General features: G+C 39.7%; 3 protein-coding genes across 4 annotated transcripts; 1 reads left to right on the forward strand and 2 right to left on the reverse strand.

Annotated features, from left to right (window-relative positions):
- The first annotated feature begins 670 nt into the window (after positions 1-670).
- LOC103970705 (ferritin-4, chloroplastic) lies at positions 671-3542 on the forward strand. Of its 2 annotated transcripts, XM_009384599.3 has the most exons (8): positions 671-1119; positions 1665-1748; positions 1841-1901; positions 1978-2065; positions 2500-2561; positions 2647-2712; positions 3037-3100; positions 3201-3542. In XM_009384599.3, the coding sequence occupies exons 1-8, from the start codon at positions 686-688 to the stop codon at positions 3251-3253; spliced, it is 912 nt and encodes a 303-aa protein (XP_009382874.3). In that variant the 5' UTR covers positions 671-685; the 3' UTR covers positions 3254-3542. The 2 variants fall into 2 exon arrangements, with proteins under 2 accessions (XP_009382874.3, XP_065028898.1); XM_065172826.1 differs by lacking the exon at positions 3037-3100.
- Positions 3543-4399: 857 nt separating this feature from the next.
- LOC135653291 (protein TIC 56, chloroplastic-like) lies at positions 4400-10810 on the reverse strand. Its single transcript, XM_065175112.1, has 5 exons — positions 10022-10810; positions 8198-8395; positions 7668-7950; positions 5504-5666; positions 4400-4841 (listed from the first exon to the last, which is right to left on the reverse strand). Exons 1-5 carry the CDS (start codon positions 10701-10703, stop codon positions 4605-4607), a joined length of 1563 nt encoding a protein of 520 aa, XP_065031184.1. The 5' UTR covers positions 10704-10810; the 3' UTR covers positions 4400-4604.
- A 1576-nt stretch (positions 10811-12386) lies between these two features.
- LOC135652374 (ran-binding protein 1 homolog a-like) lies at positions 12387-15826 on the reverse strand. The gene is made up of 4 exons (XM_065173240.1): positions 15625-15826; positions 15389-15540; positions 15189-15314; positions 12387-12965 (listed from the first exon to the last, which is right to left on the reverse strand). The coding sequence occupies exons 1-4, from the start codon at positions 15765-15767 to the stop codon at positions 12763-12765; spliced, it is 624 nt and encodes a 207-aa protein (XP_065029312.1). The 5' UTR covers positions 15768-15826; the 3' UTR covers positions 12387-12762.
- Between the last annotated feature and the right edge of the window lie 2922 nt (positions 15827-18748).

Below are 18748 nucleotides of genomic sequence, written 5' to 3' on the forward strand. Positions count from 1 at the left end.
CGTCGAATAGCTTATCCGCCTTGCTCCTCTGTTTCGGTCATGTCCACCAACCCTCAATCATATTGGCTCTTCCCTGGAAACATTTCCCTCTCCATCTTCACTGTCCGTTTGCCGTCGACAATAAAGGGCAAGAAAGGAATATTCTAAGCTTTAAATAATTAATTTGGTAATTTTATTAATGGACGGAGAAAATAATAATCACCAATAAATCTTGAAAGTTAAATTTGTATTAAAAGCCTTTAGTTACACTTTTTCTCCACAAAATATTATATTTTTCACTTTTTTGTATTTTACTAATTCCTTGATATGGGTAAAGAAAAACTTGAATAGAACGGAGAAACAAAAGATGGAAAACCAAGAATTGCATTCTGAAACCCTTAAATTGAGGGTTTTTCTCTCTATAAATCATCCAAAAATCTAAACTAAAATCAATATATATGTTGTTATTATATCAAATTAATAAATAACTATAATTAATATCGGATTGGGATTTAAATCCTTACCTTTAAAAAAAAAAGAAATAAGAAATACAGCTCATAAAACAATTCAATTTTTCGAGAATATTGTAACCGTACGTACAAAAAAAAAAGGATATTTTGGGAAAGATACCCGATCCGGAATCCACCCCCGACCCCACCCGCCAATCACGAGGCGGCCACAGCCGTGTGATTGCCACGAGCCCGCCATGCGCACCTGTTTCCAACCCCATCCATCTCCACCGTTCGCTTCGTCTCCCCGTCTCCCTCCTTACTATATCAACCCTTCGTTTCCGGTGTTCCCTCATCCCAATCCTCTCCCTTCTCGATTCACCGGCGCTTCCTCTGACACTATGCTTCTCAAGGCTTCTCATCCTCTCCCTCTCCTCTCCCCCACATCCTCGGAGGCCTCGCCGCCGCCTCCTGCTTCCCTCCGCCTCGCTCTGAGCCTTCCGAAAGTTCAGACCCGTGGCGGGCGCGTGGTCGCCGCTTCCGGAGGCCACGTCATCACCGGCGTCGTCTTCGAGCCCTTCGAGGAGCTCAAGCACAGCGAGCTCTGCCTCGTGCCCACCGCCCCCGATCAGTCCCTCGCTCGCCAAAAGTACGCCGACGACAGCGAGGCCGCCGTCAACCTTCAGATCAAGTATCCTCTTCCTCCGATCCATGGATCACTTATTTCTTCTCTCTCTTTCCTCCATTTTCGTCGTCTTTTCCTTTGATATTTCCTCCATAAGATCGTACTTTTTTGCAGTCTGGAATCTGTAGCAAAGAAGATCTAATTTTGTTCTTTACCGGCTGGCCTCTTTCACAATATCTCTAATCTTTGCACGGCAATCTCGATTTACTATGACTCTGAACAGATCACGTTGATGATATCCCCGGAGATGTGGTGTTCTACTATTCGAAGAGATCACAGATGCAACCTTTGTTTCTATGATTTATGGCGCCAATGTCTCTGAGCGTGTTTTCTTGATGCTCTGTTACTCCCGAGAGGAAGAATCCATGTTTTTTTTGTTAAAGTATTTGTTCTATTATTTTGATTCTGAAATCTTGAAGCTAAAAAGACTCCATTTTTGTTCTTACTCTGTTGACTGGTGTTTGAGAAGCTCGTAATCTTAGAAGAGTGATTTCTAGTCGCTATGTTACTGACCTTTTTGTCGGTCATCCTTTTGGGTGCTTTAATCTCAGCGTGGAGTACAATGCATCGTATGTGTACCATGCCATGTTTGCCTACTTCGATCGGGACAATGTTGCGCTCAAAGGCCTTGCCAAGTAAGTCTTTGGCGAACCTAAAACCTCTTCTTTAATTCATCTCCTTTTGGGGGTGCAAAAGGGTGAGATCAGTTGTGCTGCTGCTTGTTCAGGTTCTTCAAAGAATCGAGCGAGGAGGAAAGAGGCCATGCTCAGAAGCTGATGGAGTATCAGGTGTTTACCAATCTTCTTGTCCTCCATAAACACTCGTATATGTGTTTTATATTAAGATGTATGTTTTGTGAATCAGAACAAAAGGGGAGGGAAAGTGAAGCTTCTGCCGATTATTTCGCCTTTGACCGAGTTTGATCATCCTGAGAAAGGCGATGCACTGCATGGTGAGTGCTAATTCACTGCTATAATTGGTATTTTCTGCTTGTTTGAGATACAAGATATGTCTTTGAATTCTGTGGCATGGAACTTTTAGATGCTTATTGATATCAGCTTTTGCATAGATCTGCAAATTCACATGTACCTAAGTGTACTGTACATGTCAAACAGCCATAAAAAAGTGAAGTTGTAGGATTTCAGATGCATTTTGTTTCCGCAAAAAAAATGTGATCGAGTTCACGCATGCTTCTATATTCGACATAGGTTGCCTTTGCTAAATACTTATTTGACATATTAAACAGTGTAAGGCATGAGTTTCCTATTGATTCATTGGACATGTTTGTTTACGGCTCGAGTTTGGTTATGCCTACTTCATTTCATCTTTAAATCTTTTCCAATCATGCACCTGTGAGAATACCATTTGTGGTATTATCTGTTTCAGCAATGGAATTGGCTTTGTCTATCGAGAAGCTGACAAACGAGAAGCTACTGAGTCTACACAAAGTGAGTGACTCTGTTCTCGAATGCATTGGCTGGTTGTTTAGCACTTGGTTTGTTTTATAATTAAGTATGAAATTTGGATGAACAGGTAGCTCAAAAGTGTAATGATGCTCAGATGGCAGACTTTATCGAGACCGAGTTTCTTGGTGAGCAGGTGAGGCTTGCTTCCCTGTTTCTCTCTGGTTGTTGCCTTTTAATTATTGTCTGGCAATACTGCAGTCATATGGAAACTTAGTTCTTTAAGGGCATTTAGGACATTCTGACCCCTGCAGCTCTGAATAAGCTTTTGGCTTATTCAATGGTCTCGACCTTATGTTATCTGGTCCCTAACCACATCCGATTTAATTCGGATGGTACTAACAAAACAATTAATGCAAGATTTGGATTCTTGTGAATGTGGGGCGATGGTGTGATCTTACGGTGCACATTTAGGATTTCACCTATTGGTTTCTGCTTTTTTTTTTTTTTTTACTTTCAGGTGGAAGCAATTAAAAAGATCGCTGAATATGTTGCTCAGTTGAGAAGAGTGGGAAAAGGACATGGTGGGGACTTACTCTGTGTGATACTAGAGAAGAAGATATATCGTGTATTGAGAATAATTAAATCTGTGTTTCTAATGCTCTACTATGAACTATCTTTCAGGAGTCTGGCATTTTGATCAGATGCTTCTCGATGAAGGGGCTGCTGCTGCATGAGCTTCGCGAGGAACACGGGTTGTGTCGAGTCCGCCATCATCGAAATCGCCATAGTCGTGTCTAGTCCATCATCATCCTAGGAGGGTTGTAATTTCTCTCTCATCTTTGTTTCTAATGTGTTTTGGGTATTTGGCAGTGCAGTAATTAATGTGAACAAAAAGAATGAGAGTAGAGAAGTCAGAGACTGAATCGATGTTCTTGCTCCAGTGAGAGTAGTACTACCTTTCAGGTGCAGTAAGTATGTTGTTGATAAGAATCAGTTAATTAGTTACCACTTAGAATTTTGCCAGTTTTGTTGATCTTTTAGTCTCTCAGATATGGCTTTCTTTCTCTGGAGATCAAATCAAATCAACCTCCTAACTACCACCATTTATTTATTCTTCAGATTCTGTTTGTCCCCCCCCCCCCAAAAAAAAAAATCATAATTAAGGATAATGTTGATCATATGATCAGGACCTAAACCAGGTTTGATCATATGATCCTTCTGGTTATGTCGAATTTAAAATCAAAACCAAACTGATTTTTTTTTATGTTTCTTCGATTAATTATTTAGAATTTATATTATATTTTTTATCGATTCGAAATTAAACCATCGAGCTAACTAATTCTAGTTGGTTATTGATTCGATTTATGTATGTTCTTGTCGGCGAGCCGTGAGTCCTAAAAGAAACAAACAGCCCTAAAAAGTGAAAACATCATATGGCCGTTCATCGAAAAGAATTAAATCGGATCGTCCGAAATGGGACAATCCAAGCAAGCCGGGGTTCAGATCGGGACCGGAGGAGCGTTAAATACGACGTTCCAACCGATCCGGACGGGTAAGCTAAGCTAAATAGAAGAAACCCAAATCATGTGATAAGGACTAATAACATCCGTCGACCAATTATTATCAGAAGACCAAACTATATGCTGGCCAGTAGTTGTCTTTGGTATTAACAATCTCATGTAAATTAGCAGCTTATTTTTGTGCTTATATGTAATTTAAAGGACTCTCACCTTTATTGATTGAAAAGGACAACTAAATGTCTTGACCTTTGACTCATGCAATCAGTATGACTTTGTTTGATCTTTTTTTTTCATGGGTTAGGAGATGCCTACATAATTGATTTTGGCCATATTGAATTTTATTGGTTTGTGTCCCTGTCATGAGTCAATCTAATATCATAAATTATGGGAGGAGATTGTTGTACCACTTGCAATGTATGTATCCAATAAAAAATTTGCAAACAGATAGAATAGCAATTCTGAGAAGGTAAAGAGTTGATAACCCACACCTGGAACAGCAAATTCTGTCTGTCATCAAGAGTCTTTGCTGTGTTATGTTCACCTCGATCAAAATGCTTCAAGAAACCTAAGGACTGACACCAGCATCCGTGCCTCGGCTATGGATCGCGGATGAGACTCGTCGGCCATATATGGCGGCTTCAGTCTCAGCCCTCTTCTGCGCTTCCCTCTTCGCTCGACGCCGCTCATCCCGTGCGGCTGCGTCGGCATGCACTTTCTCCATTACTTGGATAAAACCAGGAATCCTCCGCACAAATTTGTTGTACACTCTGTAGCTCAGGTTGTAGAAGATTGTGAACAACCTCTGCGGATAAAGACAAACATATTCAACAATGAGTTTGAAGTAATCACTGTTTTCTTGTGCTGACAGTGTGACCTGGTAAAACTCTTCTTCGGCATCCACATTAGTTGGTGAACTAGACCTCGATGGGCAGCTGAATCAAAGGTAATAAAGATTCTAAACAGCCTCTGAAGACAACCATGTTGGGCGCAAGACTGACATGATCACTAATTTATTTTGCTTACCGCCTAACCGTGATAAACTCTTCTTAGAAAGATGAACTGACCCACAACTAACAACTGCATCAGACGGCATATAAAAGCAAATATATCAAATATGCAGGACACCAGATTCAAAATGCAATCAAAGTCATGACTTGATCGGGTCATGACCTTTTGGCGTTTGTACTCTGCTGAACACCAGTACTTATTTCAGATTGATCTTTTTAAAGTGCATGTTACATTATTCAATTTCTTGTATCCCTGTGTATTTTCCTATTATAGCTGTCTAACATAGCACAAAGACCTTAATCAATCAGCCTTCATGCCATTGTTGTGAAAAAACCAACATGATTGGATAACTGCTACTACCTCATCAGAAAAGAAAAGGTTAAGTTGAAGAATGACAAAGATTTCAAGGTGAAGGCAAATGAAAAAAGAGCTTCTTCTCAAAACAAATGAGGCTACCTTCACATCGCTATTCCACTGCTTGAGATATGGTGGACCTGTGGTGTATGAACCAAGAGGTTCACGGTACCAGTCTCCGTCGTATGTTATTTGGTCCATGGCCTGTTCTACACTTAAAACTTCCCAAGGCCTTAATCCAGGGATTACTTTTGCAAGTCGGTACCTGTACATGAGATCAAGATCTCACTCAAAAACTTGCATGCCTTTAAGAAGATTAAGAAATAAATTCCACCAAGAAAAACCAACTCAAGCAGAACATAAGATTTATATTTCATGAAGTTATTGCAGACTAATTCAGAAAAGAATGCACTGCATGTAAATGTAATGAAGAAAGATAATAAGCAACCAATAGAACAAAAAATCTTCCACGGCATACTAGAAATAGGAAAAAGAGGAGTGTAACCAAACCATGTCCCTCCGCAGCAGTTAAAGTGCAAAAAAATCAGAATAGCAAATGACTAACTGCTACTATCTCTTCCTGCATTTATACCAACAACTGCCTGCATATCACTCCTTTCTTTATGATAAGTAGACACTCGAAGGGGAGGATAAGAAAAGGTTTACTTGCTACTAAGACTGAAAAAAACAAACATACAAGAAGGGATCATTCGAAAAGAAAAATGCAAAGGACCACATTTATAGATATATGATTTCTATTAAAAAAAATTGAAAATCTTAGAGACAAAAAGTTGGTGTACTAAAGCCAAAATGGTCTGCAACATCCTAATTTCGAGGGACATGGTCTGCAGCCAAAATGGACTGCAGAAATCTTAGAAACATGGTCTGCAACATGTCTGCGGCCAACAATCTTAGAGACATCCTATTTAAAAGATATATGGTCTGCAGCCAAAAATCTTAGAGACATCCTATTTAAAAGATATATGGTCTGCAGCCAAAATGGTCTGCAAAAACCTTAAGAGACATGGTCTGCAACATCCTACTGATCCAGGAATGGAATAAGGTGGATCCAATCATGAAGTCTACTAATTTCATGGAATCAGCTGTAGCTTGGTGGATACTCAATTATATTCCGCCAATTTTGACCACATTCCGCTATTCGGATGGAGTTTGGCTTGTTCCTAGCAATTCCTGTTAGTTTCAATTTCTTTAGGAGGCCGAAGAAAGACTAGTTAGCCTGATGCTATATGATCTCTGTGGGAAAAGTTCCCAACCACAGCTTCAATCAAATCTCAATTTGTTCCAACTGATTCCAAAACCAACTTATAATCAATTCTGGTTATTCTTTCGAAGTTTTCAGCAATCCCTCTGATTCGATTGATCCAGATAATTTATCCTAAATGTTTACTGGATCAGATTTGTGAAATTTGACAACTTACATGACAGTGAACCAATGGAACTACAGTTACCACAGTTCCTGCAATTCAACAAATGTATAATAAGGTTCCTGCCCAGTGGCATCCAAATTTTCTATTCTCATTCTACGAATTTGCTTAGAGATGACAATTGACTGGACCAACTACAAACACAAATTAGTTTAGGCCTTAACTAACAGACAGGATACAAACAAGCATTAGAATAAAAACTAGAGGCACAGTATTGAGATGAATGAGAAAAAGAATAGTGATTCCACGGCCATTTAACCAAGGTGTCACACTGAAAGCAAAGTACCCAGCCAAGTCCTATTGACGTACATGATCAAAGTTTGTGGTGCTTAGAAACTTAATTTTGTGACAATGTGGTCTAGATGATTTCTAGTAAGCTTCTCAAACCTATTGTACAAAATAAAATAAAATCTTAAGAGCACCTTTATAATTTAATTATATTATGAAGCCTTTAACCAATGTGGCATGCATTGGTATAATGGTAAATTTGCTCTTTTGTAACCTGGAAGAATTGAGTTTGGCTCACAGAAATAACCTGTCTGCAAGTAGAGATAAGACTGACACCCCATACCATGCATTAGTGTGAAACTCCTACACTGGACCCGTCTTTTTCTGGTCTGTAAGCATCAAACTCAATAACAAAGCAAGTAAAATACAAAATTGCACAAACTCAATCCATCAAAAGTTTCAAACAACAGGCACTGCCTAATACAAAACTAAAATAAAGAAATGATATGTGAAGAATGTGGAAAATGGTATATAAACCGAAAGGGAGGATCTGATTCAGAATCAACGAAGAAGAGAAATTAGGAAGGTGATACCTCATCTCTTTGGGAATATATTTGTTAGGCATGTGATCTCTTTCCAAGATTGTAGTGAGTTCGGAGCCACTAGCCCAAAGAAACATCGCATGGCTAGGAGTTCTTACACCAGGCCATATGCCACCGTTGGCTTGAAGTACTGCCATGTCACGTTTTTTGCTCTCAATAGCCTCTTCTTGTAATTCCTTGTAAGTCTTCTTTTCAAATCCCTTTAGAGGAGTCCAGGGAGATATGCCTTTCTGTAGTTTGTGAAGGAAAGCTGTTGCAGCAGCACCTAGTCTGACTGATAAAAATGAACAATGCATAATTCAGCAGCAATTAATCAAAATACTACCTTACAAACTATTCAGTTATGATAAATCATAGAGAAGAGTCAAGTAATTAACATTTAATCTCTAAAATGCTATGCATGAGAATTCTTGGGTTGGGTAAAGCACACTTAACTAGTAAGCATACAAGCTCATCGCGTTCTAATATTGCCTACAAAATTATCAAGCAAACCATAATAACTCTGTCAAATTTGAACTAACCTTCCCAAGTGGCAATTGCTTTCTCTAAGCCATAGACCATTCCGATAGGTGCCCACTCATCCATGTCTTCGCCCCAGATAAATGTGTGTGTATCAATTATCCCAGCAGCCCATGCAGTTTTAAGAGTTATAAGCTCTAATGGTCCTCTGGTACGTCCTAGCCTGTCCTTGTAATACCAGCCGCCGCTTCTCATGATAACTATTGCATTCAGAATTGTGAATAATTTCAAGAAATGGATATAAAAAAGCATAAGTTAAGAACAAGAACAAACCCACATGTAACCAAAATCACATACCAAGAGATAAAAGGAAGATAGCTTATCCAAGAACAATCTAGAAATACCAAATTACCATACATATAGCAATTTATAGAGAATTAATGACCATTATTCTCCACTACTACTATTACATTAAAAAAAAAAATCAGAAAGGAGCATGCCAAGGGGCACATGATATAAGATGAGCCAAAAAGAAAGTTTATAAATAAAGACCCATTTAAACTCAATCAACCACACCAATGAATTGTGCATAAGAGAACATATACTGCGATCAATTCTTCGGTGCATGGTAACACAGAGTGGATGGCTTCATAATTATCTCAACATTGGCGTGGAAACCATTATTTATATGTTAACAAGACCATAACAACCATTCGTGAAGAAAGGCACTTGAAAATGCTTGTTCTTATTGTGTACGTGTCAAACACCAATTTGTTGAATACCTTTAAGACCTTTCAAAAATTAGGACAAGTCCATCATCCAGACTTATGTTAACATATAATATATAGGACTCATAAAATCCACATAAGGCTTCTAGACATGTTGAATATTGGAGATAAGCATGTATTTTGAACTTTTTAACTCAAAGTGACGGTACCTATCTCCTTAACCTTTTGCATACATGTTTGAATTCTATGGCAAATGGTTGTTAGGTAATGAATATAAGTATACAATGGATGTAAGTTGTCTAATTGTGTAAAATATATCTTCATATACAAATTGATTACCAATATATAGAAGATATAAAACCACTGATTCTCGTCTTGTCCAATGTTGACCTCGGAATATCGCGTTGTGCCAGTGACCCATGTCCATGACAGAATTCCTTAGCAAGCATTATTACCCAAAATTACATAGTCTGTTAGCTAATAAGTAGAAAATGCAACATTTTACAAACAACTTTAAGCAAACTATTTTAATCATAATGCAACTTTAGAACTTCAAACAAATGAATCATACTGATTATTACCTTGCAAACCAAATAACAACCAGCAGAGCCGCTACCAGATTTAATTGGTAATAAGCTTCACTATAACTAAAAGCCAACACTAGTGTTCACTAAATCTAGTTGAGCCTTTTACAAGTTTCCAATAAAATCTAAAGCACTAACTAAAGGGCTAAGTATCGTGCCCATAAAAAACCACAAATGCAGAACCCACGCCCGCACATGCACGCACAAAAAGAACCCTGAATCTTTCTATTTCAATGCTGGATATTTTCATCCCTAAAGATTTTGAACTCAAAAACAACTTGCCAAACAACCACTCACGATCTGATATTTTCATCCCTATAAGTTTTTGAACTCGAAAACTACTTGCCAATTAACTGTTTACAACCTTATATTTTTCATCCCAATAAGGTTTTGAATTATAAAACTACTTATCAATTAACCATTTACAACCTATGTTGTCCCTCTAGTCTCATCAGTCCACAAAGGGGTTTAACACCAAATAAGTAGCAAACAAATGAGTAAAATGGAGAGTAAATCACATCAGGATCAAATTGCTAAGTTGAATTTGTTGAATGCACCAAAGCTTATGACTTACAGTCATAGTACCGCTTCTCCAGCCGCTTATACCCGATCGCTTGTGCCACATCGATGGGCCGCCCGGGAGGGTACGGACGCTGCTGGAAACCCCACAGCCCAAAGAAGAACTGCCTGGCGAAATCCCAGAACTTGTCGTCAGACTCCTTCCTGGTCCTTATCGACTTCCTCGGCATCGGCCGCCCGTCCAACCCAGGTACATGGGGGAGCTTCTTCCACAGATCCCGGTCCTCTCGCCGGTAGGGGTGCTTATTTTTCTCGAGCTCCAGCTCGTTGATCCTGTCGGCGATGACCTCGGCGCGGCGCAGGAACTCGACCACGGGGTTCTCGTTGAACTCCTCCCACCATTCCCGGTTCTCTTCGACCTCCTCGGGCGTGGGGTTTTCCTTCTTGTCGAAGCAGGTGTCGTCGGCGAGGATACGCTCGACCTCCGGCGTGTGGCGGAAGTCGGGCCGGTGATCGCACTCCCAGAAGAACTGGTCCAGCATCTGGGAGTACTTTCCAGGGGCCTCCTTGGTATCTGCGGGGGCAGAGGAGGAGGATAAGGAGGCGGCGGGGTTGGATTTGGGATTGGGGAAGGAAAAGTTATGGCTGCCGATGCAGGCGAAGAAGGGGGGTTTGGAGGGCTTCGGGGGCTTCGGAAACCAATTGTCGCCGATCCATCCGAGGTTGATGGACGCCATGGATGGGGTGAGTAGGGTTTTGCGAGGTGGGGATTACGGCGTCGGGCCTCGCCGCGGGAGGTTTCGAAGGAGAGCAGAAGATAGGGTCGAGTCGAAAGAGTTCAGAACGAGACAGAGAAAGACCGATACTCGATTCAAGACCTGCGTTGCCATTCGAGCCACAGTGGGACCCAAGTGAGAGCTTCGCGAAAGAGATAAATTGGGGTAAAACATGTTTCAGAACTATGCGGGCTGCGCTTTCGACACCCACAGAGAGAACAGCATAAGAAAGAACACGAGATCGTCACTCCTCGAGATACCAGCATTACTATTGGATTTACAGTGGGACCCGAGTATTACGCGGGCTGTGCTTTTGACTCGCACAAGGAGGACGGAACAAGAAAGACAAAGAACATGAATATGTTACTCGATAGTATACCTGCGTTATTATTTGAGGACAAGTGGGACCCGAGTGAGAGCTAAGCGAAAGCTATTAATTGGTAAGAAAATGTTTCGGAAATACAAGGGCTGTGCTTTACACGCCCAAATCATACCCAGAAAGCCAACCATTGTGAGATCGGCGTCGAGTAGAATTGCTGATGGCGTTGACGGCTAGGATTATTTGGTATTAACACGGGCCGTTTACTTTGGTGTGAGAAATTATTTAGATTGATTAATATGCCATGATACATCCCACAAAAGGCATTAATCAAATGCATCAACCATATAAGTCATATTATTAATTTTTACATTTTTTTTAATATATAGTGTTCTCCCCCCACTCTCATCATCTTGCTAATTTGTGATCATATTAATCACAAATAATGATCCAATCCATATCCCTATATATCAATTCTCTTTGTGAAAAAAAATTCCACTCATGTATTTAAAAATTAAATTATTTTAAAAATATATGATAATATGTGTATGTAGATATCACTATATAAAGTCTCGCATGCTAAATTTGATTAATGCTTATACTGGATTAAATCTCAAGTTATTACCAAGCTAAGTCTCAAGTTATACATTATATGCGTTATATTTATATTAATGTTTGATTCTTAGTTAAGTTGGGATATGGCTTTATTATAATATTTGATTTTGAGTTAAATTGATTTAATGTGGGATTAAATTAGGATATTACATTAGCTGGAAAACAAATTAAAGCATGTCAATAACAAATTTTAAGTAGCTTTAGGGAATTTGTTCAAGTACTTATAGATAGGATACAGATAGATAGGTGGTTAAAATTCTTAAAATTCACACATTGTAAGCTTACAGCTCAATTGAGGTTAATGCTATGGGAAAGAGACAAGGCTTTACAAATTATTTACAAATAAGAAAAAAATCAAAGATAAAAAAAAAAATACTATAGAATGAAGATTGAACACTTGCCATAATAAAATCAAATCAGCCAAGGCGAGAAGACTTTTTTTTCTTTTTCTCATTCAATTCTTTCCCTCACTGGGTAGAGAGGGTAGCAAGGTTCTATCATAACTTGATAATATTTTACAAGTATGCAACGAAAGGTATGTGTGTCAATAATATAATAAGCACGAGTGACACATTGACTCTTCCTCTCTTTTTTATCTTTCATATTTTTTTTCCTCTATTAATTTAACATAACATGAAAACTTTCACAAATCGATTCATAATAAGGCCTCTAGCATTAATCCTCTAATATAATATCACTTAATATAAAAGTTATCAAATAAAATTTATAATTTATTTAACATAACATTGCTTCTGTCTACATCATGTACTCTTTTACCCGAGGAGAAACTAATTGAAGATAGATGAACAGAGGAGATGACACACCACATAATTCGAATAATGACCGATAAAAACAAGACAACATTGCCAAAGAGAATGACTCAAAAACCTATTTTGAGGAGCCAACCATGGCTTCCGCAAGCCAAAATAAACAACACCAACAATGACCGACTTGACTTGCGGTCACTTATACAACTATTCCAACAACAATGCCAAACTTCATATAAGTGATGATAACATTTTCCAGCAGAACCGACTCTCCCATCAAACAACAACAACACCCCTCGGACTTAGTTGATTCCTCAGCTTAGGGTTTTTCCACCTCCGATGATTCTTCTGCCTTGACAGAAGTGGCTGGAGCTTCCTCTGAAGCTTTCTCTGTTTTGCTTTCAGCAACGCTCAATTTCTCCAATAGTCCAGCAGCTGCCGAGGCATCCTCGCTCTCCTTCTCTTCGCTCTTTCCGAGAGTTTCAGTAATGCTTTCAACCGTCTCCATGAACTTCTTGCAGTCTGCACCAGATGACCAAAGCCAAAGGTCACAAGTCAAACATAAGTTGGGACAGTAGGGAAGAAAATAAATAGAGAAGAGAGGCCAGGTGATAATTAATTATTTTTAATCCACTACAGTAACAGGGGAAGCTATGACTTGAGAGAGAGAGAGAGAGAGAGACGAGGACAAAAAATTTATTCTGCATCTTGAAAAATATAAATGTTTTGTTTTGTTCCGGATAAGTGTCATATGAAGCTGGGTGCAAAAACTTGCAGGTCTAATTAATTTCCTGCCTAAATGCTATCAAGCACACATGTCCCAATGTTTGGAATGAAAGACACAGAACGAGATGCTTAATGAAGTAAATTTTGCAACAAATTTAAGAATAAACAGATATCGAGGTTGAATTGCATGAGCACACACATCCAAGAAAATAGCTACAAAAAAAAAAGGAAGAAAAAGGAGAAACTCTACATATGCTTCGACTGACCAACAAACAAACAAACATGGAGTTTAATCATCACACCAATGCGGTACATCGACTAATCCCACTTTGAAGTTTGAGAATAGTTATGATGGTGTCTAGGGCCTCGAGCATTTTTTTTTTACTACATTCCAGATTGAGTTATTAGGCCACTAAGTCCACTGAACCGAATAATGGATTATGACAACACAACCACAGTTAAGTATTTATTTCACACTAAATACTCAAAGCCATTTACTATTATCACAGAATAATTGGATATACCCACCATCTCTCTCTCTCTCTCTCTCTCTCTCTCTCTCTCTCTCTCTCTCTCTCACACACACACACACACACACACACACATAATAATTCAGTTTGACCCTTGGCGGTGCATGTCCATGGAAGCATAAAAGAACCCTGCTCATTAACGTGCATTCTTAGTAAAACTTTGGACTGTAGGTGTACCAAGAGAACTTCTATTTTCAGATAATTTCATTTGTCAGACTACGATAACATAGGAGATCATCAAACGGATCGATAAAATATAATCATGTGCATGTATAAAAAAAGTGGGTTGATGGTCCATCATGGCATTATAAGTGAAATTAACGTGCACTCTTAATAAAACATAAGTGTTTCAATTTAAGTCACTCCATCTTTTTTTGTTCAAAATTCAAGAAATTGACTAACTAATCATATTTGCTTTGTTTATATCATGAAATACTTAAATTTTCAAATAAAAAATTTGGTGGGATTCATCAAAGGCGATTAGCCACACTTATATCTGATACTTAGTGATGAATGCAACATAAACTCCATCTGCTACAACTTATAACTTCAATATAAACATTCAAAGAGCTAAGATGTAGAAATTACAAGTTCAAAAAACTAATAGAATGCAAATGGATAGCAAACTCCCTTTCTTGAAAGGACAATGTAAGCACCCCAGTGACTCTACTACCACATATAGTAGGTTTTCTTACAAATACCACCATGATTATGGTGACAGCTCAACCTAGGCTAACAATTACGTGGGGGACAAAAAACAATGACCACAACTACAAATATTAAAATCAAGTGAAATTAAAAAAAAGGCCTAGAGATTACTGGCATAAAGAATTCTTTCAGCCTACACACAAAAAAAATGGCAAAAATAGACAAGTAGAAAATAATGGAAAGAAGGTAAATCACGCATATGCAATAACAACACAGCTAAAATACCCACAAACAATAACTTTGATACGTATATTAGATCTAAAAAATCTAAGATTGGATGATGTTTTCGAGTCTGCAGCACACAAATAATAAGAACCGACCCTAATTGGACGAAAGTGGATGAACTTATGCTATACTTGTTTCAAATCTAAACAAAAAGATCTAAGCAGGCTCTTCTCCCAAACAGTAAGAATTACAGTATAACTACTAAAAAAAATTTTGGTATTCTGGTTAGTGAACCAGCAAAATCAGCACAACTCAAAAATTTTCAGCAAAGTCCTCTATGACTCGTTACTGAAGCAAGTCTTCTATAACTCGCTACCGAGGCAAACGAACAACCATAAATCAGTGACCATGTCTTGGTAATGTTAGGACGACAGCACGATGAACAAAATCTCATCGGGCCTCTGTGAAGCTTAAAAACCTCATAAAGGTGTCGGATATGGTATCAGCAAATCGAACTAAAGCAGCAACTACTAGAGCAAGGAATTAGAATGAATTAATTTCGGTTAGATGGAGTTAGAATAGCAACTTGCGAACAAATGAAGATGAAAAAGCTCACTTTCTACTGAGCCGAACCGAATGCAGAACATCTCCTCCTTCAGCTCCCCATCAGCGAAATCCGACGCATGCCACACGCACGACTTATCATTCCCCGCGTGCTCCTGAATCTTGATCGACGGAATAACTGAGACGGCAACAAGGAAATTCCAGATCCAACCAAACGAGAACCAAGAACCAAGAAACCAACAAGAGCTCCACCTAGATGGTTGGCGCAGATCTTGAGGGTCTTCGCCTGGCGCATCACCAGCCGCACCTTTCCCGTCTCCCGGTGCTTCAAAAGCTTCACGCTCCCCGTGCCCCTCTCTTTCCACTGGTTCCCCTCCTTATCGAACCGGTACAGCTTCGCCTTCCTGAAAAGGACGAAGGCAAAGCAAATCAAACCTCAAGATCTCGAAGAGTCCAACAGGGCGATCAGGAACAAAGAAAAAGACTACAGATCGAGCAAGGCGTCCTCCTCCTCCTCGCCGGTGGTGACGGCGACTTCCGAGAGGGTGACGATGGGGGCGATCTGCGCGCCAGTGTCCTCGTCCTCGCCGGCAACGGCCTCCTCCTCGCGATCTGGATCGTTGCTCGCCATGGAATTCCAATCGGGTGCGAGACGTGATGAGAAATGGATCGATTCGAGAAGTGGAAAGCCATTAGGGTTTAGGCCCTTATATAAGGGCTTTAGCGAGGTGGGGGCCGAGGCGGTGAGTGGGAAAGCGGAAGAACACGCAGAAACTTTATGCACGGATCTATATCTGCCGTCTATTTCCACCTGTCAAGAGATCTGACCCGTTGGATTAAGTGCCGTTTAGGGAAAATGGACGCTTTCAGATCGACGAACTATTCGATCGGACGGAGATGGACGATTTTACATTCTTATCCTCTCCAAGTTTGACAACAGGGAACATATCTGCCGTCAGTTATATCCTGTGGAGAGATCTGAGCCGTTTGATCACAAATGCCGTGTATGAGAAAATGGACGCATGAGATCGACGAACTATTTGATCGGACGGAGATGGACGATTTTACGTTCTGATCCTTTCCAAATGTGAGTAAGGCATATCTGCGTACATTCGCGTCGTGTACATGATGGCGTCTGTACCCCACAGGTGGGTCCCGGAGAAGCCTACGTCGAATTCGAATCCCCGCTTGGGTAGGAAAGTGGGCATACATATTGGCGTTCAGAAACGTAAGTGGCCGTTCCTTTCGAGCTTCAAGCTTACGACCGTATCTTTTTGTCTCGTAAAAACAAAAAAGGAATCCTCCCAAACAAACATTAAGCAAAATATTACAGTAAATTATCGTCGATGTCAATCGGACGTAGTCCAAATTCAAAGATATAAAAGTGTAAAGTAAATTTGAGGTGATTCTTGAGTGGCCCCGAGGTGGGGGCGAGCTTTCGAGACGTCACCTACATTAAAAATACTTCGATTCCTCCTTTGTATCAGTCATAATCACGATAAAAAGTGATAGTACTTGGATTCGTTCCTCCTCTCCGGTAGTTTCTTCATCTTTTAAGAGTTTTTTTTTATTATATGTAAAAAGACTTCGGTTCTAATCATGTTTAAGTGAGTCGACTCTAACCTTGAGCAAGGCAGCTTGGGTCAATTATTTTTCTCCACCTCATATTCTTTGTCGGATTGGTCATTTTTTTCTTCGTCGTGGTGACCTTAAGGTTGGGATTGACTGTAACCGCTTTTGTCGCGGTCTCTTGTGCATCTTCTTGTGCTTACTTGAGACCATTGCCTCTATCACTATGTATTAATTGGTCCTTTGGAGGACCTCAAGTACCATCATCTGTCGCCTCTTAACCAGTGACTAGAAAAGGCGAGAGGCCCTTAGCTCCATAATGAAGGCTTGAATCACGAGTGACGAACGTGCTTCTTGCATGCCATAGATTTTGTTAGTGAATTGAGTGACGAAATTAAAGAGTGTCGCTTCTTCTCCTTACCAAGTTTGAATAGCATCGTTGCCAATGGTCTCGAGCGTATATTCTTGAAGAAGTACAGTCCGAACTCTTTTGCAAGCTGAGCAAATGAGTAGACCAAGAGTGGCTTCAAGCGAGTGTATCATTCTCGTATCAGGTCTCTTAACGTTGTTGGGAAGGCATGACATATTAAGATATCTGAAGTATCATACAATGACATTTGGGCATGAAAAGTAAAAGTATGCTCTATCATTGGTACTGTCGTCAAAGGGCTCCAGCAATAGGATGTAGAAGTTTGTCGGGATTGGTTCCTCCTAGATATTCTAAGTGAATAGGGATCGACCTAAGGTGGGATCGGTCGAACTCTTCCTTATGATCCATTTGTTCCTAAGGTGGGATCAACCTAAGGCGGGATTGGTTCCTTATGATCCATTGGTACTCTTTCTAAGTTGAAACTCCCATCACATCTCATTTAAGTGTTGGTCCATTTGTTGTAACCGGACCCTTAGAGAGTCATCCATCGAATCCGCTAATTGAGTCTTAGATTTGGGCAGAGCATAACGAAGGTACGGTGGTGTGTTGAACTCCACAATTGGGGAGTTGGGCGCTCCTTTGGTTGGCAATTCTATAGGCCTTGGGCAATCCTAAAATGTTGGCATCGCATTGGCTGGGGGGATCTCGATGGGTGTTGATGCTAATGGCAGTTAAGGTGTCGACCGTAGCTAAGATGATGATGTCACTTGTTGGGTTAGCTGAGATAAGAACAGGGTGACAACATGCATCATGCTCGTAAGTACCTGCACTTGAGAGGTGAGATTTAGGAATACCTTAGCGGATACGAGTAGGTAGCTTGAGTTCATCACTAAAAGTGAGAGACTTGGGCCATTGAACAAATGCTAGTACCTCACCGACATTTACATCGAAGTGGACGCATCCACGTGCGAAAAGAATATCAGTTGTCTCCCCAATTAAAAATATTATAGGTTAGAGGCAGGGTCTCCTCATTAGAGCATTTGTTGAGATGATTACCTTTTATATTTGATCTTGGAGGGGACAACTTGTAACATCTTCAATGTCCCTCTCTTGACATTTTACCCATCTGAGCTATAAGAGGGGGACAAATTTTTATCGATAGGAGGAAATGGGAGGAGATTGATTTAGACCTTTTTCTTTCGTGATCACTTTTTTTGTGATGCTTATGTGTGACCATTAACATATTCTGTATTATATAATTTAAGTAATATGCTAACATACCATGTGATTTAAAGAGACGATAAAACAGAACGGCAAATAATATCAATTAATTGAGGTCTTTTTGGTGTACAGAATTACCTATGTTTATAGATGATGTAATAGGGCGGTCAAGTGTGCAGCCCAATATGATACAAACTCTAAATTTAAACAGACTTGGGTAAGGGAGTGGCCCTCCAATCTGCTCTTTTTGTTAGGCACTGATGCAATAATGGGTGGATTCCACACCTGATATAGTAAATAATATATTTTAAAAAAATGATATGTTATTGGCCAAACATTTGTTGTTACGTTAAACGGGAAAGATGCAAAATTCTAACTGATTATTAATTAATTATAAACATTTACTTATTTTTACCCTAATTTGAAAGTTCGGTGCGATTTCGTAGAAACTC

This window comes from Musa acuminata, chromosome BXJ3-11 (assembly GCF_036884655.1).
Source record: "Musa acuminata AAA Group cultivar baxijiao chromosome BXJ3-11, Cavendish_Baxijiao_AAA, whole genome shotgun sequence".
NCBI classification, from domain to species: Eukaryota; Viridiplantae; Streptophyta; class Magnoliopsida; order Zingiberales; family Musaceae; genus Musa; species Musa acuminata.

Coding starts and splice junctions, on each gene's coding strand:
- LOC103970705 (XM_009384599.3), top strand. CDS start 686: ATGCGCACCTGTTTCCAACCCCATCCATCTCCACCGTTCGCTTCGTCT. Junction 1,120..1,664: donor GCCGTCAACCTTCAGATCAA/GTATCCTCTTCC, acceptor CTTTAATCTCAG/CGTGGAGTACAATGCATCGT. Junction 1,749..1,840: donor GCGCTCAAAGGCCTTGCCAA/GTAAGTCTTTGG, acceptor CTGCTTGTTCAG/GTTCTTCAAAGAATCGAGCG.
- LOC135653291 (XM_065175112.1), bottom strand. CDS start 10,703: ATGGCGTCCATCAACCTCGGATGGATCGGCGACAATTGGTTTCCGAAG. Junction 8,396..10,021: donor GGAGAAGCGGTACTATGACT/GTAAGTCATAAG, acceptor TGAATGCAATAG/TTATCATGAGAAGCGGCGGC. Junction 4,842..5,503: donor AGTGGAATAGCGATGTGAAG/GTAGCCTCATTT, acceptor CTTTATCCGCAG/AGGTTGTTCACAATCTTCTA.
- LOC135652374 (XM_065173240.1), bottom strand. CDS start 15,767: ATGGCGAGCAACGATCCAGATCGCGAGGAGGAGGCCGTTGCCGGCGAG. Junction 15,541..15,624: donor GAGGACGCCTTGCTCGATCT/GTAGTCTTTTTC, acceptor CGTCCTTTTCAG/GAAGGCGAAGCTGTACCGGT. Junction 12,966..15,188: donor TCGGTTCGGCTCAGTAGAAA/GTGAGCTTTTTC, acceptor CATCTGGTGCAG/ACTGCAAGAAGTTCATGGAG.